The sequence below is a fragment of the Lutjanus erythropterus genome, chromosome 1 (genome assembly GCF_056507025.1).
Source record: "Lutjanus erythropterus isolate fLutEry1 chromosome 1, fLutEry1.hap2, whole genome shotgun sequence".
In the NCBI taxonomy this organism is placed as follows: domain Eukaryota; kingdom Metazoa; phylum Chordata; class Actinopteri; order Lutjaniformes; family Lutjanidae; genus Lutjanus; species Lutjanus erythropterus.
Genome location: NC_139317.1, coordinates 39,588,360 through 39,614,356, shown reverse-complemented (window position 1 = coordinate 39,614,356; position 25,997 = coordinate 39,588,360). Strand labels below are relative to the sequence as shown.

The 25,997-nt window shown below is 40.2% G+C and overlaps 1 protein-coding gene across 1 annotated transcript in view; it reads left to right on the top strand.

Annotated features, from left to right (window-relative positions):
* Positions 1-319: 319 nt before the first annotated feature.
* The window catches only part of kif13ba (kinesin family member 13Ba), a 48,199-nt gene continuing 22,521 nt past the window's right edge, over positions 320-25,997 (top strand). Inside the window, exons 1-7 of the mRNA XM_084721731.1 lie at positions 320-524; positions 748-1,086; positions 8,194-8,290; positions 23,445-23,457; positions 23,968-24,028; positions 24,148-24,240; positions 25,525-25,705. Of these exons, the coding sequence (XP_084577857.1) occupies positions 1,017-1,086; positions 8,194-8,290; positions 23,445-23,457; positions 23,968-24,028; positions 24,148-24,240; positions 25,525-25,705 (515 nt within the window). The 5' untranslated portion in view covers positions 320-524; positions 748-1,016. The remainder of the gene's footprint in view (positions 525-747; positions 1,087-8,193; positions 8,291-23,444; positions 23,458-23,967; positions 24,029-24,147; positions 24,241-25,524; positions 25,706-25,997) is intronic.

The following is a 25,997-nucleotide window of genomic DNA, read 5'->3' as shown; positions in this document are numbered from 1 at the left end:
AACATGTCAAACTGATAATTCCACTAGGTTTAAACAAAAAAAATCGATGTAAACAGGTTATCTTGTAGAAAATTAATCTATAGTCAACGTTTGGGCCGCCAATTATTAAGTTAACGTAACATGGTTGAAGGGGTTAGGTGAGGCAATTGTGTGTGGTCAGAATTTTAGCTAACACTAACTAGCTGACTTAGCAGTAATTAAAATTATTGTAGCGTTTTTGACCCACATTCTCGGTTGTCGTTGATTTTAAAAAGAGACTTTGTCATGTAACTATGTTTCATGTATGAAGTTTTACAGCACAACGTTTTATTTAAACTTCAGAGTTTGACAGACGTGCGCTTTTAATTTGAAGGGTGATACTTGGGCGGAAGGGCGGATGCTGCTAGCTGCTTGTAGCTCGACACAGGGAGGACATAGTGGATTCCGTTGGGAAGCTGTAGATCATCGCCAGGCGGTTCTTTGGGGGATCTCTCTCGTTTGTACGCGTAGGTTAGCGGTGTCACCTCTGGGATGAATCCACCGAGGTATGTAGCTCGAAGATTGGGTGATGTCTCGGGATGTTATGCAGTCAGATGGCAGGAACCGGCCAAAAACTTGCTTCTTTCCTGCCGCTGCTGCCCTCCAGTTTGCCTGACAAATTAGCTGGCTAGCCCTTTTTTTGCCTTGCACATAGCATATGTTTGCTCAGTCACATCCACCAGCTGCTGTAATATTTTACTAAATTTACATGTTTCCTTTCTCTCACAGCCTCCACGCCCATGTGGATTTAAATTAGTCTGGAATATGAGCAGAAGAAGAAGATAAGCAGCAGCGGCGGCGGCTGGCTTCCTGCAGGATTTTGCCCAGGCTTTTTGTTTTTCCGTGGACATGCCTGGTCTATGGAGCAAAGCTGATCGAAGCTAGCTGGCCGACAGTCCGGCTAGCGCAACATTTCCAGGCTTTTGGATGCTAGTTTAGCTGAAGAGCTGATTTATTTTGGATCAGCGCTACCTCCCCTCCCTGAGTAAGGAGTCAGGATGGGGGAGCCCAGCCTGGACGACGCCAATGTCAAGGTGGCTGTTCGTGTACGGCCCATGAACAGGAGAGGTAAGGGGTCTTCAGTCTGTTCAGAATTGGACTGTTGGTGAAACATTAACTTTTAAATAAATGTCGCACAGGGGCATCGCATCTGTCTACATTTCGGGTTAACGTGGATGATTGAGGCTATATTATGCATAACCACAATCCAGATGAATTCACTAAAATCAAATAACATCTTTGGTCAGTCTCATTCTTGTATGATGTAGAGACTGCATCACGTTGACTTAACAAACTGCTTTTCACAGTAACACTATCCACTGGAGACTGACTTGACTGGAGCACTCCCTGTTTAATATCCTGGGAATGGGATGCCAGTCAGAAATCACCACCCATTAGTGAAATGAGCTCCTGCAGATTAAAGAAAGCTGTAGTCTGGCTAGTCTGGATGGCACATGTCTGTACAGAGCTGCCATAGGGCTTCCCTCATGGCTGCCTGCCATCCAGTTAAATTTAAAGCCGAGCCGCTGTGAGAGATCTACTGTTAGGAAGTCTAGACTCTTTGTCTCCTTTGCTGGCTGATACATATGCCAATAGCTTCTTGACTTCATCTGTCACTTGCTGCAACAGCGGAGTGAGTTGTTGCTCTTGTTGTTGAACAGTATAACTAGGGGTTTGTCTGACTTAATGAGGACAACAGCTGGGCTTAGAAGTCAGAAAAACCCTTCTCAGGGGCATCACTGCACTGTGTTACTTAGTAGCACTCGAAATGGAGTTGCACAGTAATGACGTGTTTTCTGGACATTGGCTTTTCTCTTACTTCTGTCATTATGCATTAATCTTCAGTTTAACAATCTTTACTGGGCTGCACTATGTCTACATATTGTTACATCCTCAACTCTAATTTTAGAAAAGGCCTGGCTAACAATGGCTCAGTGTTATACAAATTTGCGTGCAAATGCTTCGGCAATTATATTGCAAATTTTCAGTGCAGCATGCAGGGAGGCGCAGATGACATTTCCTGGTCAATTGCCAAGTTGTGTTTTTGCCGTGGGAGACCATGTGTCCCATGAAAGGGGGAGGAGGAGGAGGAGAGCTGCTGAAGCAGAGTGCTTGACCGACAAGTGGCAGAATGAATCACGTGTATGTATCCCCCCCCCCCACCCCCCTACTGGAGAAGTCGGTCATAAGACTAAGGCGGTGCATAGCCATGCTGTTCCCATAGGCAGGGATTTACCACCAACTAATGTACAGAAACCCAGCAGTCAGTGATGGTGAAGGTTAGACTTTTGTTTTGGACACATGAGAATCTCATGTGTTTCTGTTTTGGCAAACAACTATGAGTCAGTTGATGTTGGGTAATTTAACTATCAAGTTGTGGTTATGCACTGTAGATGAGACAGAGATGGAGAGGCTACAGATTAGCTCTTGACAGAATTTTGCTTCAGATCAGGAACATTTGGATTTATATAGGCAGAGATTTAGTCTAAATTGAGTTCTCTGGCCACATCCTATTAATTTCTAATTGAAGACTTCTGTGTTCTTCATGCTGTCATTGGGAGTTCTGCATGACTCACGAGGAAACATTTAGTCATTTGAGTTTCTCTCCAATTAACCTGACAGGTACAGTTGATGGCAAACTGTCTGCAAGATTGACTTGTCTCAAACACCACCTTCTTTTTGTGGTTTCCTGATATTTCAGTGTGAATTAAAAAGACAGGTGGGAAAGATTTGGTGGCGTCTATTGGCAAGTGGGGCTGCCCCAGACTGAAGTTTTTCCCATTTGGCTAGCAGTCATTGGTTCAAGGCATTAGTGGACTAGTTATTGCATGTTTATGATATTGATGTAATTATTAAAGCATCTATTTTTGCCACCAGTTTAAAGCTAAAGGAGAAAGCGATAATGATTCTGAATGTGTTGGAAAAACCAGCAAGAAAACTGAGCACACAGTATAACCACAAACAAGTCTTGTTGTTCAAAACACAGGGATAAAAAACTTCTAACCTCACAAAAACAAATACTTATGGACTTATCCACACAATGGATGATGTAATTAACTTGCTGCGAACACACTTCTCAACCACTTCATTGCTTCTGTCCCCGTCTGAACCCGGCGTGTCTTCATCGTCCTCTGAATAAGTGTCCTGGTTGGAGACGTTGTAAATCATCTCTGCACTGTATTCCCCGTCGTCAAACTGGCCTCCGTTGGTCTTGGAGGCTGCAGCAACAGCACAGTTAGAAGTAGTGCACCCGTGACTTAAGTGTTGCAAGAGAAAAGGTCCATGTTGCAACAATCTCAGGTCTAACAGCAAGGTACAGCTCCCGAATTGAGTTGGAGGAGGGTTTTTTTCTGTCACTAAGGGATAAATGGAAAAATGGTCACTAACACTTTTATCACCAGCTGCTTAGTTTTAATCAGCCATTATGGGGCATCCCTAGTGGTGAGCTCACAGATTGGAAACACTTCAACTTACCCTCCACTTCAGGGATATAGGAGAACCTGTGGTGGCAGTGAAACCTGAAAGGCAGTATCTAGAGTTGGTGTTTGGTTTGCATGTTCTGGGCTACTGCAGAAACATGGTGGTGCAACAAGGGGGCCTCCACCGAAGAAGACCCAAGCCCTCGGTAGATATAAATGTCTTGTGCAACGAGGCACAATATATCTGTGGCAACAAAAGCATAAGTATTCTTATTTTCTGGTAATTATACATTAATGAAAACAGAAGTATGAATATTAGATTCCACATCTACCATATTCTACCAATAAATCCAATCTGGCATTCTGGCCCTTTAACACAAAATTTACTATTAACACTATTGTTTCTTGTAAATTAAATATATTTGAAGTACCAAAAAGCCACTTTCAAAAGTCCACCAAGGATTCCCTTTATTTTTTGAGGTTTTCTCAGCCAATTTCTTAAGAGAGGTAGCCTGTAGTAGCTGTATATATAGTTTCACTGTTGCACAATTTCAAACATGCAACACATATTCTGTCAACATTGTAAACAAATGTCTGCATCTGTCTTCCATTGCTCAGCGAGAAAAGGCAATCACAATTTTGTTTGAAGGGAACTAGCAGGCAAATTGATGGCTTACTTCAGGCAGTTGGAATGGGTTTGGAACCAGCAGTGCCACGTTTCCAGTAATGCCTTTCTGATCCCTGTCTGAATGGAGCTTCTGTCCATATCTACCAGAGTTAATGTAACACTTTTACAATTTCAAATATCCTCGAAAAAACCAGACACAGAATCGCATCACTTCAGTAGTGGTGACAATCAAAAATCGAATCTTCAACCAGCCCTTAGAAGAATTGCTGCTCTGTGCTCTTTTCCAACTCCATATTATTTTTATTCAGGCATCCACACATTCACACCTTTGAGCTGCTCACTTCAGACACAGCTCTTGCTCTGTCTCTTGGTGTCAGACAGTTGCTTCAGGACATAGTAGCAGCAGCAGTTAAGGGAGGGCAAAGGATTTCACATTCACTTTCCTCACTCACCGGTCCCCAGTCTGTGCAGTGATTCAGACCTGAGACACTGAAATATCAAGTGGACTTCTTTAACCTCGAGGCCACTGTCCCTGCGTATCCCAGGTTGAGGAGGAGAGGTGGTGTAGCTGCCTAGCCGGACAAAGGCAGGAAGGGAGTGAGTCTGAATGAATATTTGCTAACATTGCGTAATGCTCCATGTTCCCATGGCTGTGGCCTTCGAAGAACAGAGCAACGGCAGGCGTAGCAACAGGGATGTTGTGCCAAACCTCAGCACCGGTAGCCCAGGGAAGGACCGGAGAGAAGGCCAGTGGAAAGTGGGAACTGGTTATGGAGCAAGGAGAGGCAGATAACAATGGGTACATTTATCCTCCCGAACCACACCGCATCACACTTTCCCCTTTGCTAATCAGGAAGTCCAGCTGCAGCACTAGTGCCACATGGGTAATGTAGGCAGCAACAGCAGAAGAGAAGGCAGAACAAAAAGTTTTCCCAGTCAACCTTTCTATGTCTGTCACTTCCCCTGTTTAACTTTATCTTTTTTGCTTTCACTGTCTTTTTGTCACTCAGTCTGTGTTGCTTCACCCTGCTTTTTTTGCTTTGTGGTGTCCGTGACAGCAGAAGAATTGGAGGGTGATTCAGGTCCTCTGACCTTTGACACCAAGTTTCCATGGCTCTACCCCTGTGTTCCTGCCAGGAGCAGCAGTGTTGAGACTCTCAGAACAGACAATTTAGTCTCAAATCCCTTATGTGCATGGTTTACACAGACACAGCTAGGTTCTTCTCAGATGTAGAGGTGCTCCGGTTGAGATTCCCTTTTGTATCTCAGTGAGATTTTGACTGTGGCTAAGCAGTGTACCCGAGCATTTGCTTTTGAAAAAAGGTACTCATGAAATGACCTTTATTCAACCTGCCATTACAGACAAATAGAATTGTTATTTGCATGTGTTTGTTAGTAAAACAAGACCATGTTAATAATTGGATGTGTAATGCACTCTGTTGCTCTGACCGCCTACACCAGTTGAAAACACTCTTGGCAGGTACACGGTGGGCAGGTATGGCCAGGTACTGTTTGGCAGGGATGCTAAGCTTTTTTGCAACAGCATTCATACTTATTACTGAAGTAATACGTTGTTGCCTGGTGAAGTCATTGCACATTGAAGAAAGGTTTAACCGTGGGTAGTGCACTGGTTGTTGAGAATCAACAACCAGTGTTGATATGTAAAGATTAACAAATAATTGTTTTATGCCCTGACAACTGTCTTTTACATTTTCAAATTCTTCTTTATATCTTTATGTCCTCTTTAAAAAGATACTATCAAATGTGATAAATGGCCGGTAAGATACACTGTGTTGTGGAAAGAAAAAAAAAACAATATTAGAAGAATCATAATTCTGCATGATTATTGTAATTGAAAACTTATTTAGCTTGATTTTTGCTTTAATACTGAAATTGGACCATCCTTAATAACAATATCTAAAATTTAAGATGATGTCTAGTCTTATATCATGGTATCAATAAATTGCCCAGCCTTAGAATCACGTATGTTTTCTTTATCAAGAAAAAAACAGCACATGCTCCACTCCTGACTGCTGATTAGGTCACTATACTGTACGTGTTCTTCAGAGCAGTGATTCTTTGGTCAGAAAAAGCAACTGAGGCATATATATTTTAAAATGATACTATGTAATACAGCTTTAGACAGTTCTTGTAGAAGAAAGGAATTGAAACTACAGTATGTTTCCTGTCCTGACACATTTGCTGAAGTTAAAAGTCCTTGCATGCTCTTGCATGCTCACTGCATAATGGAGAAAGTTATTATTGACAATCATCTGCGGCATGATTGTGTATTAAAAATCCAGCAATCTGTATAGAAATCCTAATGGTGATGATAAATACTGTGATGAGGTGCCCAGTAAACCCCTGCAGTGGAGGCTCCACTTTGTAAACCTGCTGGCCCCTTCTGAAGGGGAGTTGAGCAGGATGGATGCATGTTTACATGGGAGGCTTGAACCAGGTCTTACAGTTGAAGGACATTATTTATTATCAGTCTGTCTCTTCTCTGCTGTAGTGTCCTTGAGCAGACACTGATTTACATCTAAAGGAGTGCTGTTCTTGCCTTGACCTCTGACCTGCTTGTGGAGGGGGGGATATATCCCCAGCAGGAGCAACAAAGGGGGGGCAAGAGTTCTATCCTAATCTTATCAACCTGGTTAAATGACATTTAACCATTTGTCACTGGCCATTGTTGCCTGCTTTTACAATAATTGCATAGAAAATCATGTGGGTGATGTTACCTGTTCATGTATTATTGATTACCAAGTATTACTCATGTCCTAATTATGTTAATATAATATTTTAACAAGACATTTTTATTTTAGTGTAATGACTTAGTGTAATAAAATGCAGCAATTGGCCATTAAAAAACATGAAGCCTTTAAGTGGCTGTGGCCCAAGCATTCACTAGCAGCCACCAGCACAAGACTGGTACTCTGCTACTGGTAAATTAGTCTGCTCTGCAAGTAACCAATTGTCAAATGCTTCTTTTTTTAAATGCATGGCCAGTTCTGCCAGAAACTAAATGCCCAGGACACACTGGCAGCACCTAGCATGTGTGTAGACAACCATCATTAGGTCTCATTGGCAAGATGGATGAATGGAGAGACCTACCAGCCTCATGGATTTCCAGTGCAGTTCATGTTGTTATTTTCCAGTCCGTTTGCTGCTGACTTTCACAGCAAGCCTTCTATTAGAAAGTTGTATGACTGACTCAGCTATGAAAAGAAACATCGTATGTAGTGCTTTATGTAAGGAATATTGTGAGCTAGAGAGATCAGATCTTTTTTTCAGGTCTTGTTGCAATTTTACTAATGCATTCCTTACACTTGTAGGAAAGTCCTTTTTCATGATGGGACAGTGAAATTGTTCTTGGGGAAAACTGAATTGTGCACATTTTCGATATAAATACCTGAGTGGACAAAGCATTAGGACTGCTCCTTATGCTGAGTTGGAAATAGCCTGTTGGTGTACTGAAGGCCAAGTGTTACATCATGACACACAAACAGGCCAGGGTCAGTATAGGAGGTCCTTAGTTGTGTGTGTTAGAGGGAGAGAGAGAGAAACTGATTGCTTGAACAAGTCCTGTTTTATTGATTAGGTTAATGCTTACTCCAAGGTAAAAGGTCATTGATATATGAGTTGATATTTCCCGGCCTGCTCACACAATATTCTGAACTTGATGTTCCACAGGAAATTATTGTGCTATGCTGCTATTTAACTCTATCCTTCATGCAGAATAGACCAAGAAGTAACCACCTGACAAATGCTTTTAAAGATTTCTGTGTCAGTAAATCATCCTGTTCCAAAGGACATTAAACATTTTGAGTCATTTTCTAAACATCAAATTAGCTGGTAAAAGGATCAAAGTTTACAAGATGGCTTGTACATCTTTGCAGTGTTATTCCCACCATGGAGGTGATGTAGGAAAAAGATTTATGTGTTTCTGATGATGGTGATGATGATACTATGATATCTGTGGTTGCATGACATTTTCTTCCTTTTTTTGTCATGACGTACAATGCCAATACAGTATAATAATGTAAAAGCACATAATCTGACATAAAAGTAGGGGCTGGGTGGTGAGGTTTAGTACTTTGGTTGTAACACCATGTGTTGTTTGATCCATAGAAAAAGAATTAAACACTAAATGTGTTGTGGAGATGGTGAAGAACCAGACGATCCTCCATCCGGCCGGTGCAGGTAACCTGGGCAAAGGAGACTCCAGGTAGGTTTGTCAGTAGCTTGACTACATTCTCTGTCTACAACATTTTATTCCCTTCATACACATCTTATTCAACTAGTTATTGCCCATAACTGACTAAATGCTCACCCTCTGTTTTTTTTTTCCTGTCTTTTTATGAAGGGTACAGTGTATTACAACATACATCCTGGGCAGTGCTAGATGAAAGGAGTTAGGGAATTCACATTTAAGTATGACTTATTTTGTGTCTCTGTTAAGAAAAAGGATACTTGAATGTCAAAATAAAAAAAAATCTTTTCACATTGATCTAAAGGGGGGGTGTCAAACTTTTAGTTCATGGATCAAATACAGCCCTATTTGATCTCAAATGTGTCCAACCAGTAAAACCATTGCATAATAACCTATAAATAACATCTCCAGATTGTCCCTTTTGTAATGTAAGCAAGTATAAGTACATTCTACAAACGTTCACAATTAATGAGCCATAAATTTGCAGTCTTCAGCACACATGTCTTCTCCCTCAGAGGAGACTATGTCTTTGATGTTGACTCTGTTTCATTAGTAATAAGGTAGGCAGCTTTCTCCTGCAACTAAAAACAAATTGTTGTTTACTTAAACCGGCCAAGAATTCATTTATCTTCTCCGTTCTCAGTTGTCCTTGTAAGTTCTTGTATTTTTCACTATGATTAATCTGATAGTGGTGCTGAATATTACATTTGTTGAGAACTGAAAGGTGCATGGAAAGGTGCTGTGGAGACACCAATCATACTGGCTTCCCAGTTGACTAACCCTAACCCTAACCCTAACCCTAACCCTAACCCCCAGTGAACAAACTAAGAACAACAGTGAATTATATTGAAAAATTGGAATTAATGACCTCTCTGCAGTCTTCACACTATGCAAAGTCATGCAGTAGGCCAGATTGGACCCTTTGGCAGGCTGATTCAGACCCGTGGGCCAAATGTTTGACACCTTTGATCTAAACCAAAGATTTTATAACTGTGAGGCGTTTTCAGACAAATCCGAAAATACTGAGATGATACACATACCGTATGTATAGATTCAGTATGACTTAAACTTATCTCCAGTTTGCATTGTAAGTAATGAATCCACTTTGAAATAAGATAGAAAAAGATAGAGAAGACACACGATGATGATGTGATTGCTACTTCATTAGAGAGAAGATTTGTTTTGAATGTTTCTGTGTCGTCATCATGTAGTTTTTGGCAGGAGGCTTACTATCCAGCTGTTGGGCCTCTCTGAGAAGGAGGCACTAATAGAGGCCTTAGGGCACATTAGATATGGTTGCATTGGGCAGAACATAAATGTGTGACTGCATGTACTCCGTGTGCATGTTGGTGTCTGAGTGAGTGAAAACTGTAGTAGAGAGCAGACGCAACAACCACCAGGAGGACAAACTGAAGTTAATCATCTCATCTGTGAAGAAAAACCTGTAATAATCACAGCTTTTGTTGATTTTAATTACTGTGTAATGTAATGGTTCAAAATCAGCCTGGAGGCCATGCTTGACCTGCCATCTTAGAGGAAGCCAGCTGTGTTGGAAGAAGGATCTCCTTGTGACTGGTGGAGCTGACCGCAGATTGCCAGATCAGAAGTAGTGAATAAGGCTTGCTTCAGTCTGAGTTGCAGGAGCAGACAACAACTCTGTGTGTGTGTGTGTGTGCGCGCGCGTGTGTGTGTGTGCGCGCACGTGTGTGTGTGTGTGTGAGTGTGTGTGTCAGTCAGAGGTGCCTGGAAGAAAGACAGCAGCAGCAAGACAGAGGCAGACAGACAATTATGTATGAAAAGACAGACTCCACTCCACTCCTCTCTTCCCTCACTCCGTCGGGCCGTTACTCCCCACTGCCTGGCTTCCTCCCTTTTTCTCAGCTCTTCCGTTTCTGTGGCAACACAGGGGGAGGTTAACTTCGGGTCGCTGTCGGTGACCGTGAAGCCCCTTCCTTGAGTGAGGCGACGATGGAAGAGGGGGGAAAAACCCTCATTTTCTCGAGCATCTGTCGACCATAAACTTTCCCCGGTGACTTTTATGGAGGACTAAACAAGAGCAGAGCTGTAGTTTCTCTCAGTGTCTCAGTGACAAAGGAGCGAGGAAGCAGCAGGAGGATGGGCTGACTGACTGCTGCCCTCAACGTGCAGATGCTATTTCTGTTTTGTTTGTTTGTTTTCCCATTTTCCATGTACATACTGTTTACATGGTAGGAGTATCATTTACTCAGCATTTCACTTGGTTGTTAATTGTTGAGAAAGGCCGGAGTGGGTGCATGAAGGAAGTTTGCAGTAAAGTTAGGATGTTGCAGGTGCATGGTGTTTACTTAGCAAGCTGTGTTGCCAGGATGTCCTTTGCTTAAACCTGAGAAGACATATCTGCAGAAGATGACACATAAAAAAGAGTGCAGCTTCCTGGCTCAATAGCTAAATAGCTTTTCTGCAAAAACTAACAGCAGATTTTTAATAGAAGATGCCTATGTCAAACTGATAGGCACAGTTCGGTTCAAGGATACTCCAGTTATATAACCATAAAAACTAATTAGGCTTCTGATGTAGGGCTGCAGCTAGTGATTCTTTTAGTAATCGAGTAATCTATTGATTATTCTGGCGATTAATAGAGTAATCGGATAAGAAATATTGCGCATTCTGCAATGTTTTTCTGTTACATTACTTTTGCTTAAGAGAAAATAAGACACATCTCTTAAATGAACAATTATAAATTGCTAAAGTAAAAGTACTCAGTAAAGTAACTTTACTTTTACTTTTACTTAGCAGTACCCTGCTTGGTACGTTTTCCTTAAATTCTCAGGTAAAGGTAATAATGTCTGCAGAAACCACAAACAGAAGATGCAGGTCACCTTTTAACTTAAACAGAGTGCACAAGAATGCTTTGTTTACATATTAAAATCACAACATTTTTCTTTTGGAGGAAGACAAACGCCTCTAGACCCCCTGCAGGGGACTGGTTTAAAAACATGTCACCTTTATGTCCTCTAATGAGTTTGCAGGTCTGTATTTAATAATCAAAAAGTACCAATTAGAGAACCATTAAAGTACAACAAAAGCAATAAAAATGTTGATTTCTCAAAAAAGGAAACAATTACATGCAGGATTTTTACATTGTGTGCTTTTACTGAAGTAAGGGATCTGAGCACTTTTTCCAGCATAACAGGTCAGTGATCAGTGTTTCAGTGACTCTGTCGCTTAGTGAATACAGTGTTTTATTTATGGCGGCCTGCCACATTAAAAACATCGGTACCATGACATGAGTTTCTATTGTTGGTTGTGTCTAGAAGGGAACTCTTTATCTGCAAAACTCTCTCGAGATTTGTATCCATTGTTTCTGGTAAAATTATCAAACTCGCTTGATCTTTCATGGGTCTAGGGTTCCCTTCTAGACATGACCCTCTCTCTGTCTCTTTGTCAGACTAATGACAGCAGACTGTCTGTGAACAGCATGATGTTACACTTTGCAGTGTTACACACACAGAGACTTTAATTGTGTGGACACCCAGGTATAGTTTGTGACCAATTTGGGAATTTTTATCTTTTTTAATCAGTTCAAAAGGACAATGACATCCACAATTGATTAGCGATCAATCTTCACTCCTCCCCCTCCCTCACCAGTTTGCTCTGCTCTGAGAAGCTCTGACAAACACTGTCCTGTTTGACATATATGCCTCCTTATACAATTGTTTAATCTTGTAAGTGCACCTGGTTGGTGTTGATGTCATTTACCAACGCATTAGTTTCGATTGTTTTAATGAACTGAGTTGGGTTTTGGGGTGACTATTTAAAACATCCTGCTGATAAAGAAAGTCAACAGATCAGACACAGACAGGGCAAGAGAAACACACTGACCTCGCTCTGTGCCTTTGTGTACTGTATGTGTGTCTATAGAGGACCTGCATTGACTTAGAGATGAGAGGTACTGCAGCTGTGTGATAATAAATTACACCAAAACTTTAACGTCAGAGCTTGTCAATACTGTGGTCTTTAATAATTCAGCTGTTTAATACCGAATTTCCCACATGCCCACGTGCAAAACACTGTGTGGGGTACAGTTGACCGCATATAAACGAGGCAAAAAATTTGCCTCAAGGCATTTTAGTAATCAAATTACTCAAGTTACTTGAGGAATCGTTTCAGCCCTATTCTGATGTAATAATTGGATGTGAAAGAGAAAGCGCCAAGACAGTAGTCTGCTTTTCAAACAGTCTCCTGACAGAAAATGAGCTAGCCTGTTCAATATATAACACTTAAAAAGAACAGCAGAGATTGGAAGAAAGATTTCCAGTCCTAGATAGGTACTCAATAATAGGAGAACATTTTACTATCTGTTGCCATCAGCCACTTGACAGTATTCAGTGTTTCCTCTAGGATTTTTTTCAGCAGCGGGGGCAGGCGTTCCGTTTCTCTTCTTAGAGAAATATTTCAATAAACTCATCTGAAAAATGCAGTCAGTTGTTACATAATGGTGTGTAGATATTAACGTTAGCCTAATACTATCAATTAGTTTACTCACGTTAGCGACACTGAGTTGGGCGCCACTCCTAAATGAATGTAGAGGAAACACTGGTATTCTCTATTATTTTAAATACACCTACATTTTTGGTATTTATTGGACTCAACTGCATCTTCAGCAGTCTTGGGGAATATTACTTTTAAAAGTAACTTGTTACATTACAAGATTACTGCCATTAAAAACAGGTTATGTCACAGTGTTATCGATTGAGAAAAGTAACTTGTTAGCATACTTATGCATTACCAAAAATGAAAATCCTTTCCTTTTGCATGTTAGTTTTATTGCCCTGATGTCCATTTTTGATTGTGTTGACTGCAGCTTTAATACATAGCCCAGTTTACAGACCATAATCTGCAAGCAAATAGCAGGACTGACTGACACAACATCTCCTTTCCAGCTCTTTATTATTGAATGTTTCATGATAATAAACATAAAACCAAGAGACAGTGGCTGTAGATGTTGCAGTGGTTCCCCAGCAGGGAGAGCTTGACATTCTTGAAAATGTAACTGAATACTGAGTTCTTAAAATGTAAAACTAACATGTTAAGTGACTCGTTAAAACAACACAGTAGCCTAAGTATTCTAATGCATTCCTTTGTAACATGTTACCCCCAACACTCATCTTCAAATGGCGATCACCAACAAAAGAGAGTTGCATACTGCCCCAATTCCAGGATCTGATCTGCTAGCCTCAATTCCGTAATGTCTTTGTACTTTAATTTTCTTAAAGTTTCTTTCATTATAACAATTAGTTATTTTGGTAACATGGAACTGCTACAGCTCTACACTACAGCTTTTGATTTTGACAGTGTGAAAACACTGTGGTTCTAGAATAATCTGCAGGACATTGGCTGTCTATACAAATAAACTTTAGGAAGGACTTTAGGAAGTCCTCAGGCAGAGGTCAAGTGACGAACCGGAGAGAATATCCCTGGACATTATGGCTTATGGGATGTCAGATTTTTAAACTTTACAGGGTAGTACACGAAAAGATAGGTGAAGCGATGGTGTGGAAGTCTGGTGTGTATTCTTGTTTTAAAGCAGGCGTGATTTTAGTCTGAAGGCCTGATAAGTCTGTTGTGATGCACTGAAACTTTTCTGTTCATCATCTGTATTAACCAGCAGTTGACTCCTAATCTCTGCAGTCTGACAAGTTTTTAAAAATGTCTGCACTGGTGTTTCCATGGGGGTTGTTGCCGCATCTTAGGATTAGTTCTGTTTAAATATAAATGAAGGATTTTCTTTCTCTTGTTCTGTCAGAAACCGCTCTCCGTCCAAGTAATTGCTTAAGCCACTGGGGTTGATCTGATATCTTTATGCTAAATATTTCACTGGGAAGCAGAACCTCCACTTGTATGTGTTAAGTATCTTTTCTGTAGAGCTTTCTCCTGGGTTGTGAGTGCATTTAGACAAACTCTGGCCACATGCCCTACAGCTCGTACATTGGCACCAATATGTCTTTGGAGTTTTTGACATATAGTTCATCTATAGTACATCCCTTTTCTCCTTCCTTTTTGTATTCCTGCTTACAACACAGCAAGGAAATTACCCTCAGAGTGCAAAAGGATGGTTAATTACCAGTTGAAGACTTTGTGTGGTGGATTTTAGTCATTTCCTAATTGGTTTATGTAACTCAATATAGGGGTCAGCAGACAAACAATGTAGGTGAAGACGGGTATTATTAAGGTATAACTCAATATCCTAATGTTCAGTATATAGAGTTTACATATGTATAAGGTCTGTCCTGCCTCTTGTGCCTACTTAACTTAACATTCTCTTATTATACTTAGAAGTTAGCATCTCGTCCACTCATGCATGAGCGAGAAGGGCCATGCCATCACTGAAGGAAGACAAGGTCATGTACAGGATTGGTTAAACACTGAGCCTTGAACAACCCTGACACACAATAGACCTTGTCCACCCAGTGTGCAGACCTACTCAGTGCCTCTCCACCACATGCTGCTACACTAAAAGAAGGCCTGAGCTGCAAGACAAGAATTAATCAGTGAATTTTAATTACAAACTCCCTTCCACAAGCTGAAAAGAAAGCGTTCCTAACAATTTTCACTTTCCTACAAAGTGTTAGTGTCTTAAGTTTCAACCTGCAACTGAAGTTACAGTCTGTGCTTTACCTGATCAAAAGACCCACAGACTATTTTTGAATTCTTCCCATGAATAATTTGAAAGGACCTCACTTTAAGGAGTTCACTCCTCAGTTGTCCGCCGTGTGTGTTCTGCTTGTGTGTCCGATTCAGTTTTTCCACCAGTGCGGCATACTGGGCAGGCCAGATTTAAGTTCCTCACACTGCCACTCTCAGTGACTCACTGCGGTGGTGACTTGTTTAATGCAGTATTTTGCTTTCTTTAAGCACTGCTTATAGAGGGTCATCAAGGAAATATTAATGGTATGATGTTCTGGCTCTCTGTGCTCTCTGACAGCCAAGGTTTACAAAGGTTTTTTTGCCATCTGGTACTGAGAATATTGCATACATCTTATTTTATCTCCTCTCTGCTTTGCCCTCCTGATGTCCTAACCTCCAGAGTTTGAACTACAGGGCCAGGGCACTCTGTACTAGTGTGTCTGATAAACAGACAGCTAACCTCCCTGCAGCCGTGTGATCAGACACTACAGTTTGCATGATGACCTTAGGCTGTTTGCATTGGACTGGTAAAGCTGGATGTTGACACACTCTGACAATGATCTGTCTCCTGTCAGATGTCAGTGAGGCAAATACAAGCCGCTTGGTTTCCACGACGATACACAAAAGACACTGTGTGGGCCCTGTATCTTGGAATGATGTTGGACAGTGTGTGTGTGTGTGTGTGTGTGTGTGTGTGTGTGTGTGTGAGAGAGAGAGAGAGAGAGAGAGAATGTCTACAAGTGCAGTTTTTACCATGTGTGTCTGGTGTTATTGTGTTCATCAATGTCTGTTTTTGGAAATGAAGGTAATGCAGCATATTTGTTAATGTAGAAAGATGGTAGTTGGGTGCTGAGTAAGGCCAAGCGCTCAAGTCCAGCCTGAACCAACCATGTAATGGTGGAAGCGTCTAACAGCCCACTAACATAATGATAGGGTTAGGAATTAAGGAAAGACAGTGTCATTTGTCCACGGGCCACACTGGCTCATTTTCTCCATTTTTTTTCCTGCTTTGAGTGTTGACTTAAGCAACATGGAGGTCAGCAACTTGACCCAACCATGTTTAAGCTCAGGTTTATGCCAGTTTTCAGACCACATGGTAAAGCTTTGGACAGTTAATGTTACAGATTTATTTTAGGAAATCTGGATACAACATTTTAGCAGCATGTGGTTCTCACAGTGTGTGGTGTGTTCATGTGTGAGACCTCTCTCAGGTGTCAAACGACATTGCATTCACAAGCTGTTTGCCAGAAAATCAGAGCCATAGGAGATAATATAAGCAAAATGAGTCTTCTGATAAGAATATTTTTTTTTAGGTTGTTGCATTAAAATGATTGCTGGTCAGCAGTCTGTTTGATATTGGACTTTACCATAAATATAGCCATGATCTTAAACTGAGTTTGTCTGGGCTGTAGTGAGCTAAAAAGTAAACATGGTCTCTCACCATAAACCAGTGTAAATGTGAAGAAAGTTTGAGTCAATATGAATCATGCCGAGATAAAGACTGAAAAGAGTGAAGAGGAAACAATCAATACACCATTAATTACCTGCCTAGTAGCTCCAGAGGGAAAGAGGAAAGCAGACACACTGCATTGGTCCAGGCTACTATAGTCACCACTGCCCATCCAGTGTGCCTTTTCAATCATGGATAGTGAGACAGCAATGTTCTGTCCAAATATGCAGATTTTCCTACCAGTGAGCCTGAGCCCTGACTGTGTGAGATTGTATGAGAGTATAAAATTAGCATTGAGTTCAGGTTTGGCAATGGACAGGAAGTTGTGTTGATGGCTTAAGCCTGAACCTCCAGAGTTGGGTCAGGGCTGAATATTAGCCTACTACAGACTAATTTAGTGCCTATCTTAAAAACGCTTTAAAAAGGGGAAGCGAGTTCACACTCCTTCCTTGGGTAGAAGAAATCCCTAACATTTAACTGGAGGTATAGCTAGAAAATATCTTACTTACATATGGTCCGCTGTCTCAAGAAGATAAACATTAACCATGGAAACTATGTATATTTTCAAGGTCAACTTTGTTGTTACATGTCTGTGAACAACATGAAAGTGAGTATGAGAAACCATAACTACCCAGGCGGTCCAGTTAATGTGCATCACATGGCTAGAAAAATGAAACGTGTATGTTACGTCAAGACACATGCATCAATTGAAACGGTTCTTGCATGCTCCACTTGGTCAGCTTGACATGGTCAAAATCAATTGGTGAAGGAGTTATTAATGAATATATGTATGTGTGGCCTTTTCACAAGAATTGTTTTGAGCTTGGCAGTTATCAGGTTTTATTGTGAGGAGAGATTTCGAATCAATATTTTAGCCTTTTAGTTTGCAAAAAAATTATTGTTATGTTATAGGTGTTGCTAGACCAGTTTTAATAGCTAAAAGTAAAAAAAATATATTATATTAAATATGTATGCAAGTAAAAAAAAACGTGCCAGAGCAAATCTCCTCAGGCAGTGTAAATAAAACCAGCCTCAGATGTGGTTGTATATCATGACTTTCTTGACATGGCAATGAATTTTTGAATTCATGTCAACATGAGTATACTGCTAGACCACATGCACTGTATGCATGTATTTGTAAAGTGATACAGCAGCTGAATGGTGATTGGTATAATCCACTTCAGTTCCATGGAACATGCTGTTTGTTTGTGGGAGGATATGCTTAGCCTGACTACCCTATAATCACTATCACAGTATGTGAGGAACAATGCAGTGTTATTCAGCATGTGCTGAGCTCAAGTATTAGCCTGTTACATGTCCTCTTGTCCTGTGCCATCAGTATGTAGTGTGTTAGACTGTTTCTGCTTCAGCTTAACATTCCAGTCTCAGGCCCAGCCTCTTTCCTCCCTAACCCCCCTGGCTACCTTCAGCCTCCTTTCCATCCTCCATTCCTCATTCCTCCCTACGCAGCCATTGATGGTACAGTCCCAGTGAGAAAAAAAAAGAAGGCAAGAACAGTAGAGAAAGAGAGGGGGGGTGAGCAGCCATGCATTAAGTTATTTTTTAAATGACGGTGATCAGAGTGGAGGAGCATGCCGAAGGGAGGAGGGACGAATAGAAGTGTTCGAGGACCGAGGGAGGCGGGCTCATGGCTCTCCTGACTACCTCACTCTCCCTTCTCATTGGTCAGTGGGGCCCCTAGCTTCGTTAATGGGCGTTTGAGCGCAAGACACGGGCGACCCTTCTCGCCTGCAGCCTTTGAAGCAACCATGACAGCTGTCATCACTACGTACGTCAAAACCTGCCACGCCGATTTCACCCCTAAAGTGTTCAGAGATATGACTGTGGGGAGATAGTGGGCATGTAGGATGCTCTAAAAAGGCCCTAAGAGGAGCATTCAGAGAAACAAAAATATTGGGAAATCGGGGATTCACAAACAATTTTAGGGTCAGGATTCCAGTTTGACAAGATTTTACTTCAAGCAGCCCCATCTGTGAGGATTTTTGTTGATAGACTGTTTGCACAGAATCACAGTAGCATCCTTTTATATCCTTTGTTTGATGCTTGTAACATATTTGTTCCTAAAATTTAGACAGTCAACAATATCTTACATACCTCTAGAATAGGGGTGGGCGATATGGCAAAAATGTCATATTTTTTATTAGAAAATCACGATTTCGATTTTATCACAATCTTACATGTATTTATATTATGCATTATGCTATGTGTTTAGATTTACATTTACTGTTTTTATTTTACTTTCTACTTTTTTTTCAAGCACAAAGGTAAAAGTAAAGGTAGTAATGTCTGCAAAAACCACAAACAGAAGATGTTACTAATTCTTTTAACTGAAACAGTCACCAGAATGTTTTGTTAACATGTTAAAATCACAACATTTTTCTTCTGGAGCAGGACAGACGCTCCCAGACCCCCAACAGGGGACTGGTTTACCAACATGCCACCTTTTTCTCCTCTTATGAGTTTGCAGGTCTGTATTTAGTAATCAAAAAATACCAACAAGAATACCATTAAAGTACAACAACAGCAATAAAAATGTTGATTTTTCAAAAAAGGAAACAATAACATGCAAGGTTTTTAAATTATAATTAAGTAAAAACACTAATACCACAATGTAAAAATACCCAAGCAAAGATTCTGAGTATTTTTTTCATCACAGCAGGTCAGTGATCAGTGTTTCAGTGACTCTCTGTGGATTAGTGAATAGTTTTATTTATGGCGGCCCGCCACATTAAAAACATCGGCACCATGACATGATTTTCTATTTTTGGAGCTGCGCACCTTTTTCGCTCGTGCCTAGAAGGTAACTCTTTATTTGCGCAACTCTCGCAAGATTTGTGTCCGTTATTTCTACTAAAATAATCAAAATCGCGCGATCTTTCGCAGGTCTAGGGTTCCCTTGTAGACACAACCCTCTGTCTCTGTCAAACTAATGACAGCAGACTGTCTTTAAACAGCACGGTGTTACACTCTGCATTGTTTCACACAAAGACTTTATTTGTGTGGACATCCAGGTTTGGTTTGTCACCAACTTTGACATTTTTATGTTTTTTAATTAGTCCGAGAGGACGACGGTATCAGTGATTGATTAGTGATCAGTCTGCCCTCCTCTCCTCCCTCACCTGTTCACTCTGCTGTGAGAAGGTCTGAAAGTTTCTCACAGAGAAACACAGACTCTCCTGTTTTATGTATAGACAATTGTTTAATTTTATAAGAGCATCTGGTTGATGTCGATGTCATTAACCATCACGTTAGTTTCGACTGTTGTAATAAACTCCGTCATTAACAACAGTCTCCTCCACACGCAGCTTCTCTGCAGTTGGTCTGTGTGTTTCCTGATCAGCTAAACCAGCAGCGGAAAGACTAGAAAAGTTGCGCCAGTTAAAATAGAAGCGTCCCGTCAAAATTTAAAATCTCTTAGTAGTTTATTGGTTATAGGTCCGGGTCCGTATAGGACGGCGTGTGGGTCCGCCTGTTAGGGACCCCTGAACGATCCATACGATCTCCTCACTTTGGCAGATCGTCTACACGTTCTAATCCTTCACGATCTAATATCGTCATATCGCACACCCCTACTCTAGAATCTTCTCTCTTACAGTTTTAAATTTTGTGAGCTCACAAACAGTGCTGCTCTGGATAAATGTCAACACTGTTAAGAGGAGGTCCTAATTGTATCCTGGTTTGAAGAGCTACTGGAATCAATAAGCCTCCAGATAGAAATTAGTCTGCATGTTTTGCTCCCTGAATGCAGCATGTCAGCAGTGGAACGTCAGTGAAATATGGAGTATTACAGATTGGACTGTATGCTGGCTGCTTTGTGCAAGAGCTGCAGCTTTGGCAGTTTGTAAAGAATGTGCATGGGTAAAAGGAAACAGGTGTGTGAGTGTCTTTGTGTGTGTGAGTTCTGTCTTTATAAGGGCAAGTTTGAGATTATGTTTGTTTAGATTGAGTACATTTTTGTGATGTAGCTTAGGGTCAAGGTCAGATGGAGTGTCAGGTCACATTTAGCATTAATTATCGGTATTACTGAGAAATATAATAAATGTACTTATGGTTCTCATTGGATAGATGTAAGTGTGTGTTTGTGTGTTTGTGTGTGTGCGCGTGTGTGTAAACCACCAGCAGTCTCTTATCTCTGCCCTCATCATCCAACTTGACACAGCTCTCCGACTGACAGATGCCCTCACCCTGTGGGTGGAGCCAGCACTGCGCAGATGGAGGAGGAAGATGAGTAGTTGCCTGTAGTGAGGAAGACCACAACAGAATAAGAGAACAGAGATTTTTTCAGACTGTGGAGGAAATGTTTTTACAGAAACACCTGATTCGAGATGATCTTATAAATGAGAGATATTCATTGGAGAACTGCATGTGTTGTATGAGTCAGTGGGGAAAAACAAGGCTGCCAGTGTTAAGGATTCTGTTCCCTCAGGGACCGCCAATCCTAATGTTGTCATATTGCAGTAAGCCTTTTTGATTAAAGCGCCTACCAAATGGCTGACGTTAATGCCCTAATGACGATTGTCACATCATAATCACGAGAAAGCTATCAGTGAGTTTTATTCAAATTTTACTCTGAATTTATATGACTTGAGCAGAAACAAATTATAGGCTCATAACACACGGTGACTTTAAAATATCAAAATCTAGAAAGTGTGATTATTTTTTCTTACCAACTATATGCTTGTAACAGATCTCTGGAATACAATACAATCTCAAATGTAGATTTAAAGTTCTGGACAGATCAGATTTAATTAATGAACCATGTTGCAATGAAAAATCACAATGGTGCTAACTTGAAATGCCAAAATAGAGACAGCTGACTCACTAGATCTCCCAGGCACAGTTACAAAGTATCAGTGTTTGCATTGTATTACTATCCCTCTATCCCTCTCTATTTATTGTCATTGTCATTATTTATTATTCATTGTTGTGTAGTAAATTCCACCCATCTTCAATGTCCAGTAGGTTAAAAATGCTACATTTAAAAGTAGATTGATGGTGAGCTTGGCAGCAGAATAAGTTGCCGCCACCTGAATAACTCCCTGCCAGGTATTTAAGATGTTGAAATGAATTAATAGATAGATCTGACCAGCATGATAGTTGATATAAATTCTGTGCTGTTGCAGCTTTCAACTACAGGCCAAAATCAAATACTATATCTAATGATGTGAAAATAACTGTTAATACTAGAAAATAGATTCTTTTCACTTAATAAAAACAATTTCTTGCATTCAAAGACACAAGCTACTAGAGCTACCCTCAGTGAAATTTCTTTCTACTGAAAATAAAATCATACATTATGAGTAATATTTATTTAACATATTCAGTAGTTAAGAACACTTAAGTGTTTTTTTTTTTTCTGAAACAGAAATTTCCAAGAGGCTTTGTTTCCACAGACTGCAGTAATGTCTTGCAATATTATAGAATTTTGACATATTTTGCGATATGACTCATTATTAGTGTGACTTTCTGCATCTCAGTTTTCATTTTTGCTGAAAAAAAAAATAAACAGGAACAAACAAGTGATATCATGACTGTGTGATATTTATTGGGGTCTGTACCAAACAAATGTTTTTTTTTTTTTACATCTGGAAAACAGGATTTGTAGGCCAGGGCATCAATGCGGCACAACAGTACTTTATTATAATGCTGTTTTGTTGCACATTTTCTTTATCAACAAAAACACATCTTCAGTGATGTGGATATTGCACTTGACGATAATTCAATTTTGATAATTTTATGATCAATTGTACAGCCCTGATTTTAACATTTTAACATTTTTATGGCTGTTGTTATGTCATCAGGACATTATTCTATGCCTGTGGTCACGGGAGAGACCGCTTCAGGGCTTTGTGGAAACTAAGTTTGTGATTAACCTCCATCAGCCTACTACTCAGGTTCTGGTTAAAACAAAAACTCAGGAACCCTGCTTAGTTCTTGAAAAGCTGTGGCATTTATTTACTAACAAAGTATAGCTCATACTGAACGTTCACCATCAAATTCATGGCTGACTGCTAATCTGACTCCACTCTGACGATCAGTACTCTGACGATCAGTACTCTTCCTCCCTGAGTATGTCCCTTTTAGCAACTTAAGAAAAGTGCTCTTGTTATTTACCTGTAGCATATTTAAATGCGTTTCTCAGCAGGCAAATTGGGCCTGGTCTGGATGCCCTGACATATGCAGAGATAGCCAGATGGAGAGACTGTCCATGTGCTAAGGAGATCAGTTTTAAAGGACATGGCTGTTGGCGAAATGCGTAAAACTCTGACGTGTTTTTTTTGTAGATTCATGTGTGTAGTGTAGCCTGCTTGCAGATGTTTTTCCTTATTTTTTTTCTGCAAAAAGATAATAGATAGTGAGGCTGCTCCCCCTCTCTGTAAATGTTCAATATTTTTTTAAAACTTTCAGAGGCATTTTCTCACTTGTTCATTTCCGAGTGTGACCTCAGCCCAGTAACCCCTTTGACACCACCATCTGATTCCACACGCCACACACTACCTCAACCCTCTGCCAGCTTCAGTACCAACCCCCCCACCCCACTCACATATGCCCACACACACACACAGGCATTCCCACAGCAGTTCATCCAGTTTTTTTATGCCCTCAGAGATGAATGCACAGACACACACCCATACCAGATCCCCTGAGAAGTTGGTTTGACATGTGACAAACAAACAAGATGTAAACAAGCTACACACACAAGGCTGACTGTGAATCAAATGTGTGCTAAAGTGACTTGTGAAAACAAGCAAAGCCTGAGGCCAGTGGCACTAGCTCTGCCTTTGTCTTTCTGTTGCTGTTAAGCCATGTCTTTATTTCTCTTTCTGACTCTCTTTTATACTTCGACGGACACATGATAATTAGTAAAAACAGATAATTAGATACTTGTATTTATAGATTTCATATGTTCCATTTACTACACACTACTCTGAATGGCTTAACATACTGCATCCTCTCTATCATGTGCACTAAATGTCATCTTTTTATCTCTCCACATGTTGCTGTGGACCTTGACCCTCCTAACATCATCAGGAGTCAATCCAAGGTAACAGTGCACCCACACAAACACACACAGACCTTTTAAACGCGAGCTAATTCCATGGCTGTGAATCATCTCTGTGTTTAACAAAGAAGCCGCTGTATGTCTTTGCCTTAGTTTGAGAACTGTGTGCAGCCGTACAGGCTGCGATACACAGTAATGTCTGTAAAGCTGCTTTTGCCACAGAAGTTGCTTAATTTATCAACTTTAAACCCTTTAGGAATACTCGTTGCTGGGAAACTGCTGAATGCATTTCCCCAGAAGGTTTTTTTCTGTCATCTGTAATACTTATCTTGTGCTACATAAACCACAAGATCACTGTATCTACATCTTTTTTCATGTCATTTATGAATTATTTTTTGAGAGACTCCAGTATTTTATATATGGACCACAACAATATTTGAGCAGTAAAATGTGAAAAGTGTTGTCAAATCTTAACATTGCAGTGTAACAATTGGCCATAGATTTCTGTTGTTCATTCATGTCTTTTATACTGCTACTGTTTTCACTTGCCAGGTCTTTGCCTATGATTACTGCTTCTGGTCCATGGACGAGACAGATAAGGAAAAATTTGCAGGTTAGTTTGTTCAGCATTTTCAGTTCACATTTCTTAACTAAAATGTCATTCAGTTTAGTTTGAAACAATTAAATATTCACAGTTATCGAGGGTAAACTTCCTTATGTGTGTGTCTTCAGGTCAGGAGGTGGTCTTCCAGTGCCTTGGGGAAAGTCTTCTCCACAACGCCTTCCTGGGCTACAATGCCTGTATATTTGCCTATGGACAAACTGGTAATTTAATATGGCACCCCTCACTATTTTGTGGTCAATATCATGTGAATGCATTTTATATTATGTGACATAGGTACAGGAGTTGTACACAATATATGAACAATTTCTCTTTGCCCTCATTAGTGTAGTGCCCTAAAGCTTTTTGTGTAATGATTAAGATGGGAGTGTCAGTGAGGATGTGTTGTGGCAGGAAGGTTTGACAGCCTCTCCTTTCGCTAGAATGAACAAAATATCAAAGCTTAAAAGCAGCTGCCAATCAAAAGCAGAACTTAAGACACATGATAGACCTGTTAGAACTGATGACTGAGAAACAGTCTACTTTTATGATGCATATTTTTTTCACTGTCAAAGAGGTGTTAATTAAATTATTTTTCAGCATTGAGGTCATAAATGGTGAGGGTGATGTACTGGCATGCATTGCATTCAGAGGTGTTTCTATAATCCTCGTGTATATAAATACGAAGGACAAAAAAAATTTGATCATTGTAATCAATATTTTGCCATCCAGTACACCTCCACCTTTAACTATGACCTTAGTAAAACTTAACATATAATACAGTTTATACATTTTTGACCACATCAAGAAGAAGATTTTAAATTTTGTAAAGGTAGAATTTATGGCAGAGCTTTTGTATCAATTTGCACTTCAGCGCTTGAAATTAAGGATTTCCCATTGTCCTGGGGTCAATGAAAATTGCACCTGGGATACAATGATATGGTGTCTGGGATAATTCTGGGACAGTAGAGAAACCTATTACAAATGAAATTATTAGGTGTATGTGTCATGAAATATACAGTATGTTATTTTAGTTATAGATGTTAATAGGTCTTCAAATTTGAAAAATGTAAGTTACGAGCTCTATATTACATCCCAGGCTTGCTTACTTCTATTTTAGACACCATGACAGCGTGTTTACTATGAGAAATTTTTGGTCTTTGTATGTAAATTCCCATCACTGTATACCAGAAACTGATTCCTATTTGCACTACAGTGTATGAGGATGCATTTATTGAAAATAAACAAGCAACAAAAATTCCATAATAACCTTTTATTAAGCATAATGTACTTAAAGTGGTCTGAGAGAAAACTTCTGCTCTGATTTATTCAGTTTTACTCCTAAGCCACCAGAATTTGACAACCTGGGAATGAGACTCAATAGTCAATTCTCAGAACTGCCTACCCCAGCTTTATTTGGCTCATGACTAACTTCAATGTGTTTGTGTTTCTTGAAGTTTTACATAATCCATCATAAATTGACACTGTCTTATGTGTGTTGTTACCAGGTTCGGGAAAGTCGTACACAATGATGGGTTCAGTGGACCAGCCAGGTCTGATTCCGCGGCTGTGCAGTGCTTTGTTTGACCGAACCCAGAAAGAACAGCGGGAGGAGGAGAGCTTTACTGTTGAGGTGTCCTACATGGAGATCTACAATGAGAAGGTCCGAGATCTACTTGATCCCAAAGGGTATGACATCAGCTTAATCTTCTGACCTTTATATAAATGGAAGGATAATTTTATTTTCCTCTGTAGGATATAGTAGCTCTGTTCAGTCCTGAACATACCTTCACTGTTGCCTTCTGTTTATTTTCATCTGTGCAAGCCAAATTGAAATAGCAATAAAATTATTTATACAGAATGTACTTCTTGAAGCATCTTCACATTAAAATCCCCCACTTAAGACATTAGATTGTGGCTTTTATTGTGCGGCTGCAGCAGGAATTGTTAAGGTTGCAGTTACTCATGGTAAATTGTGTTT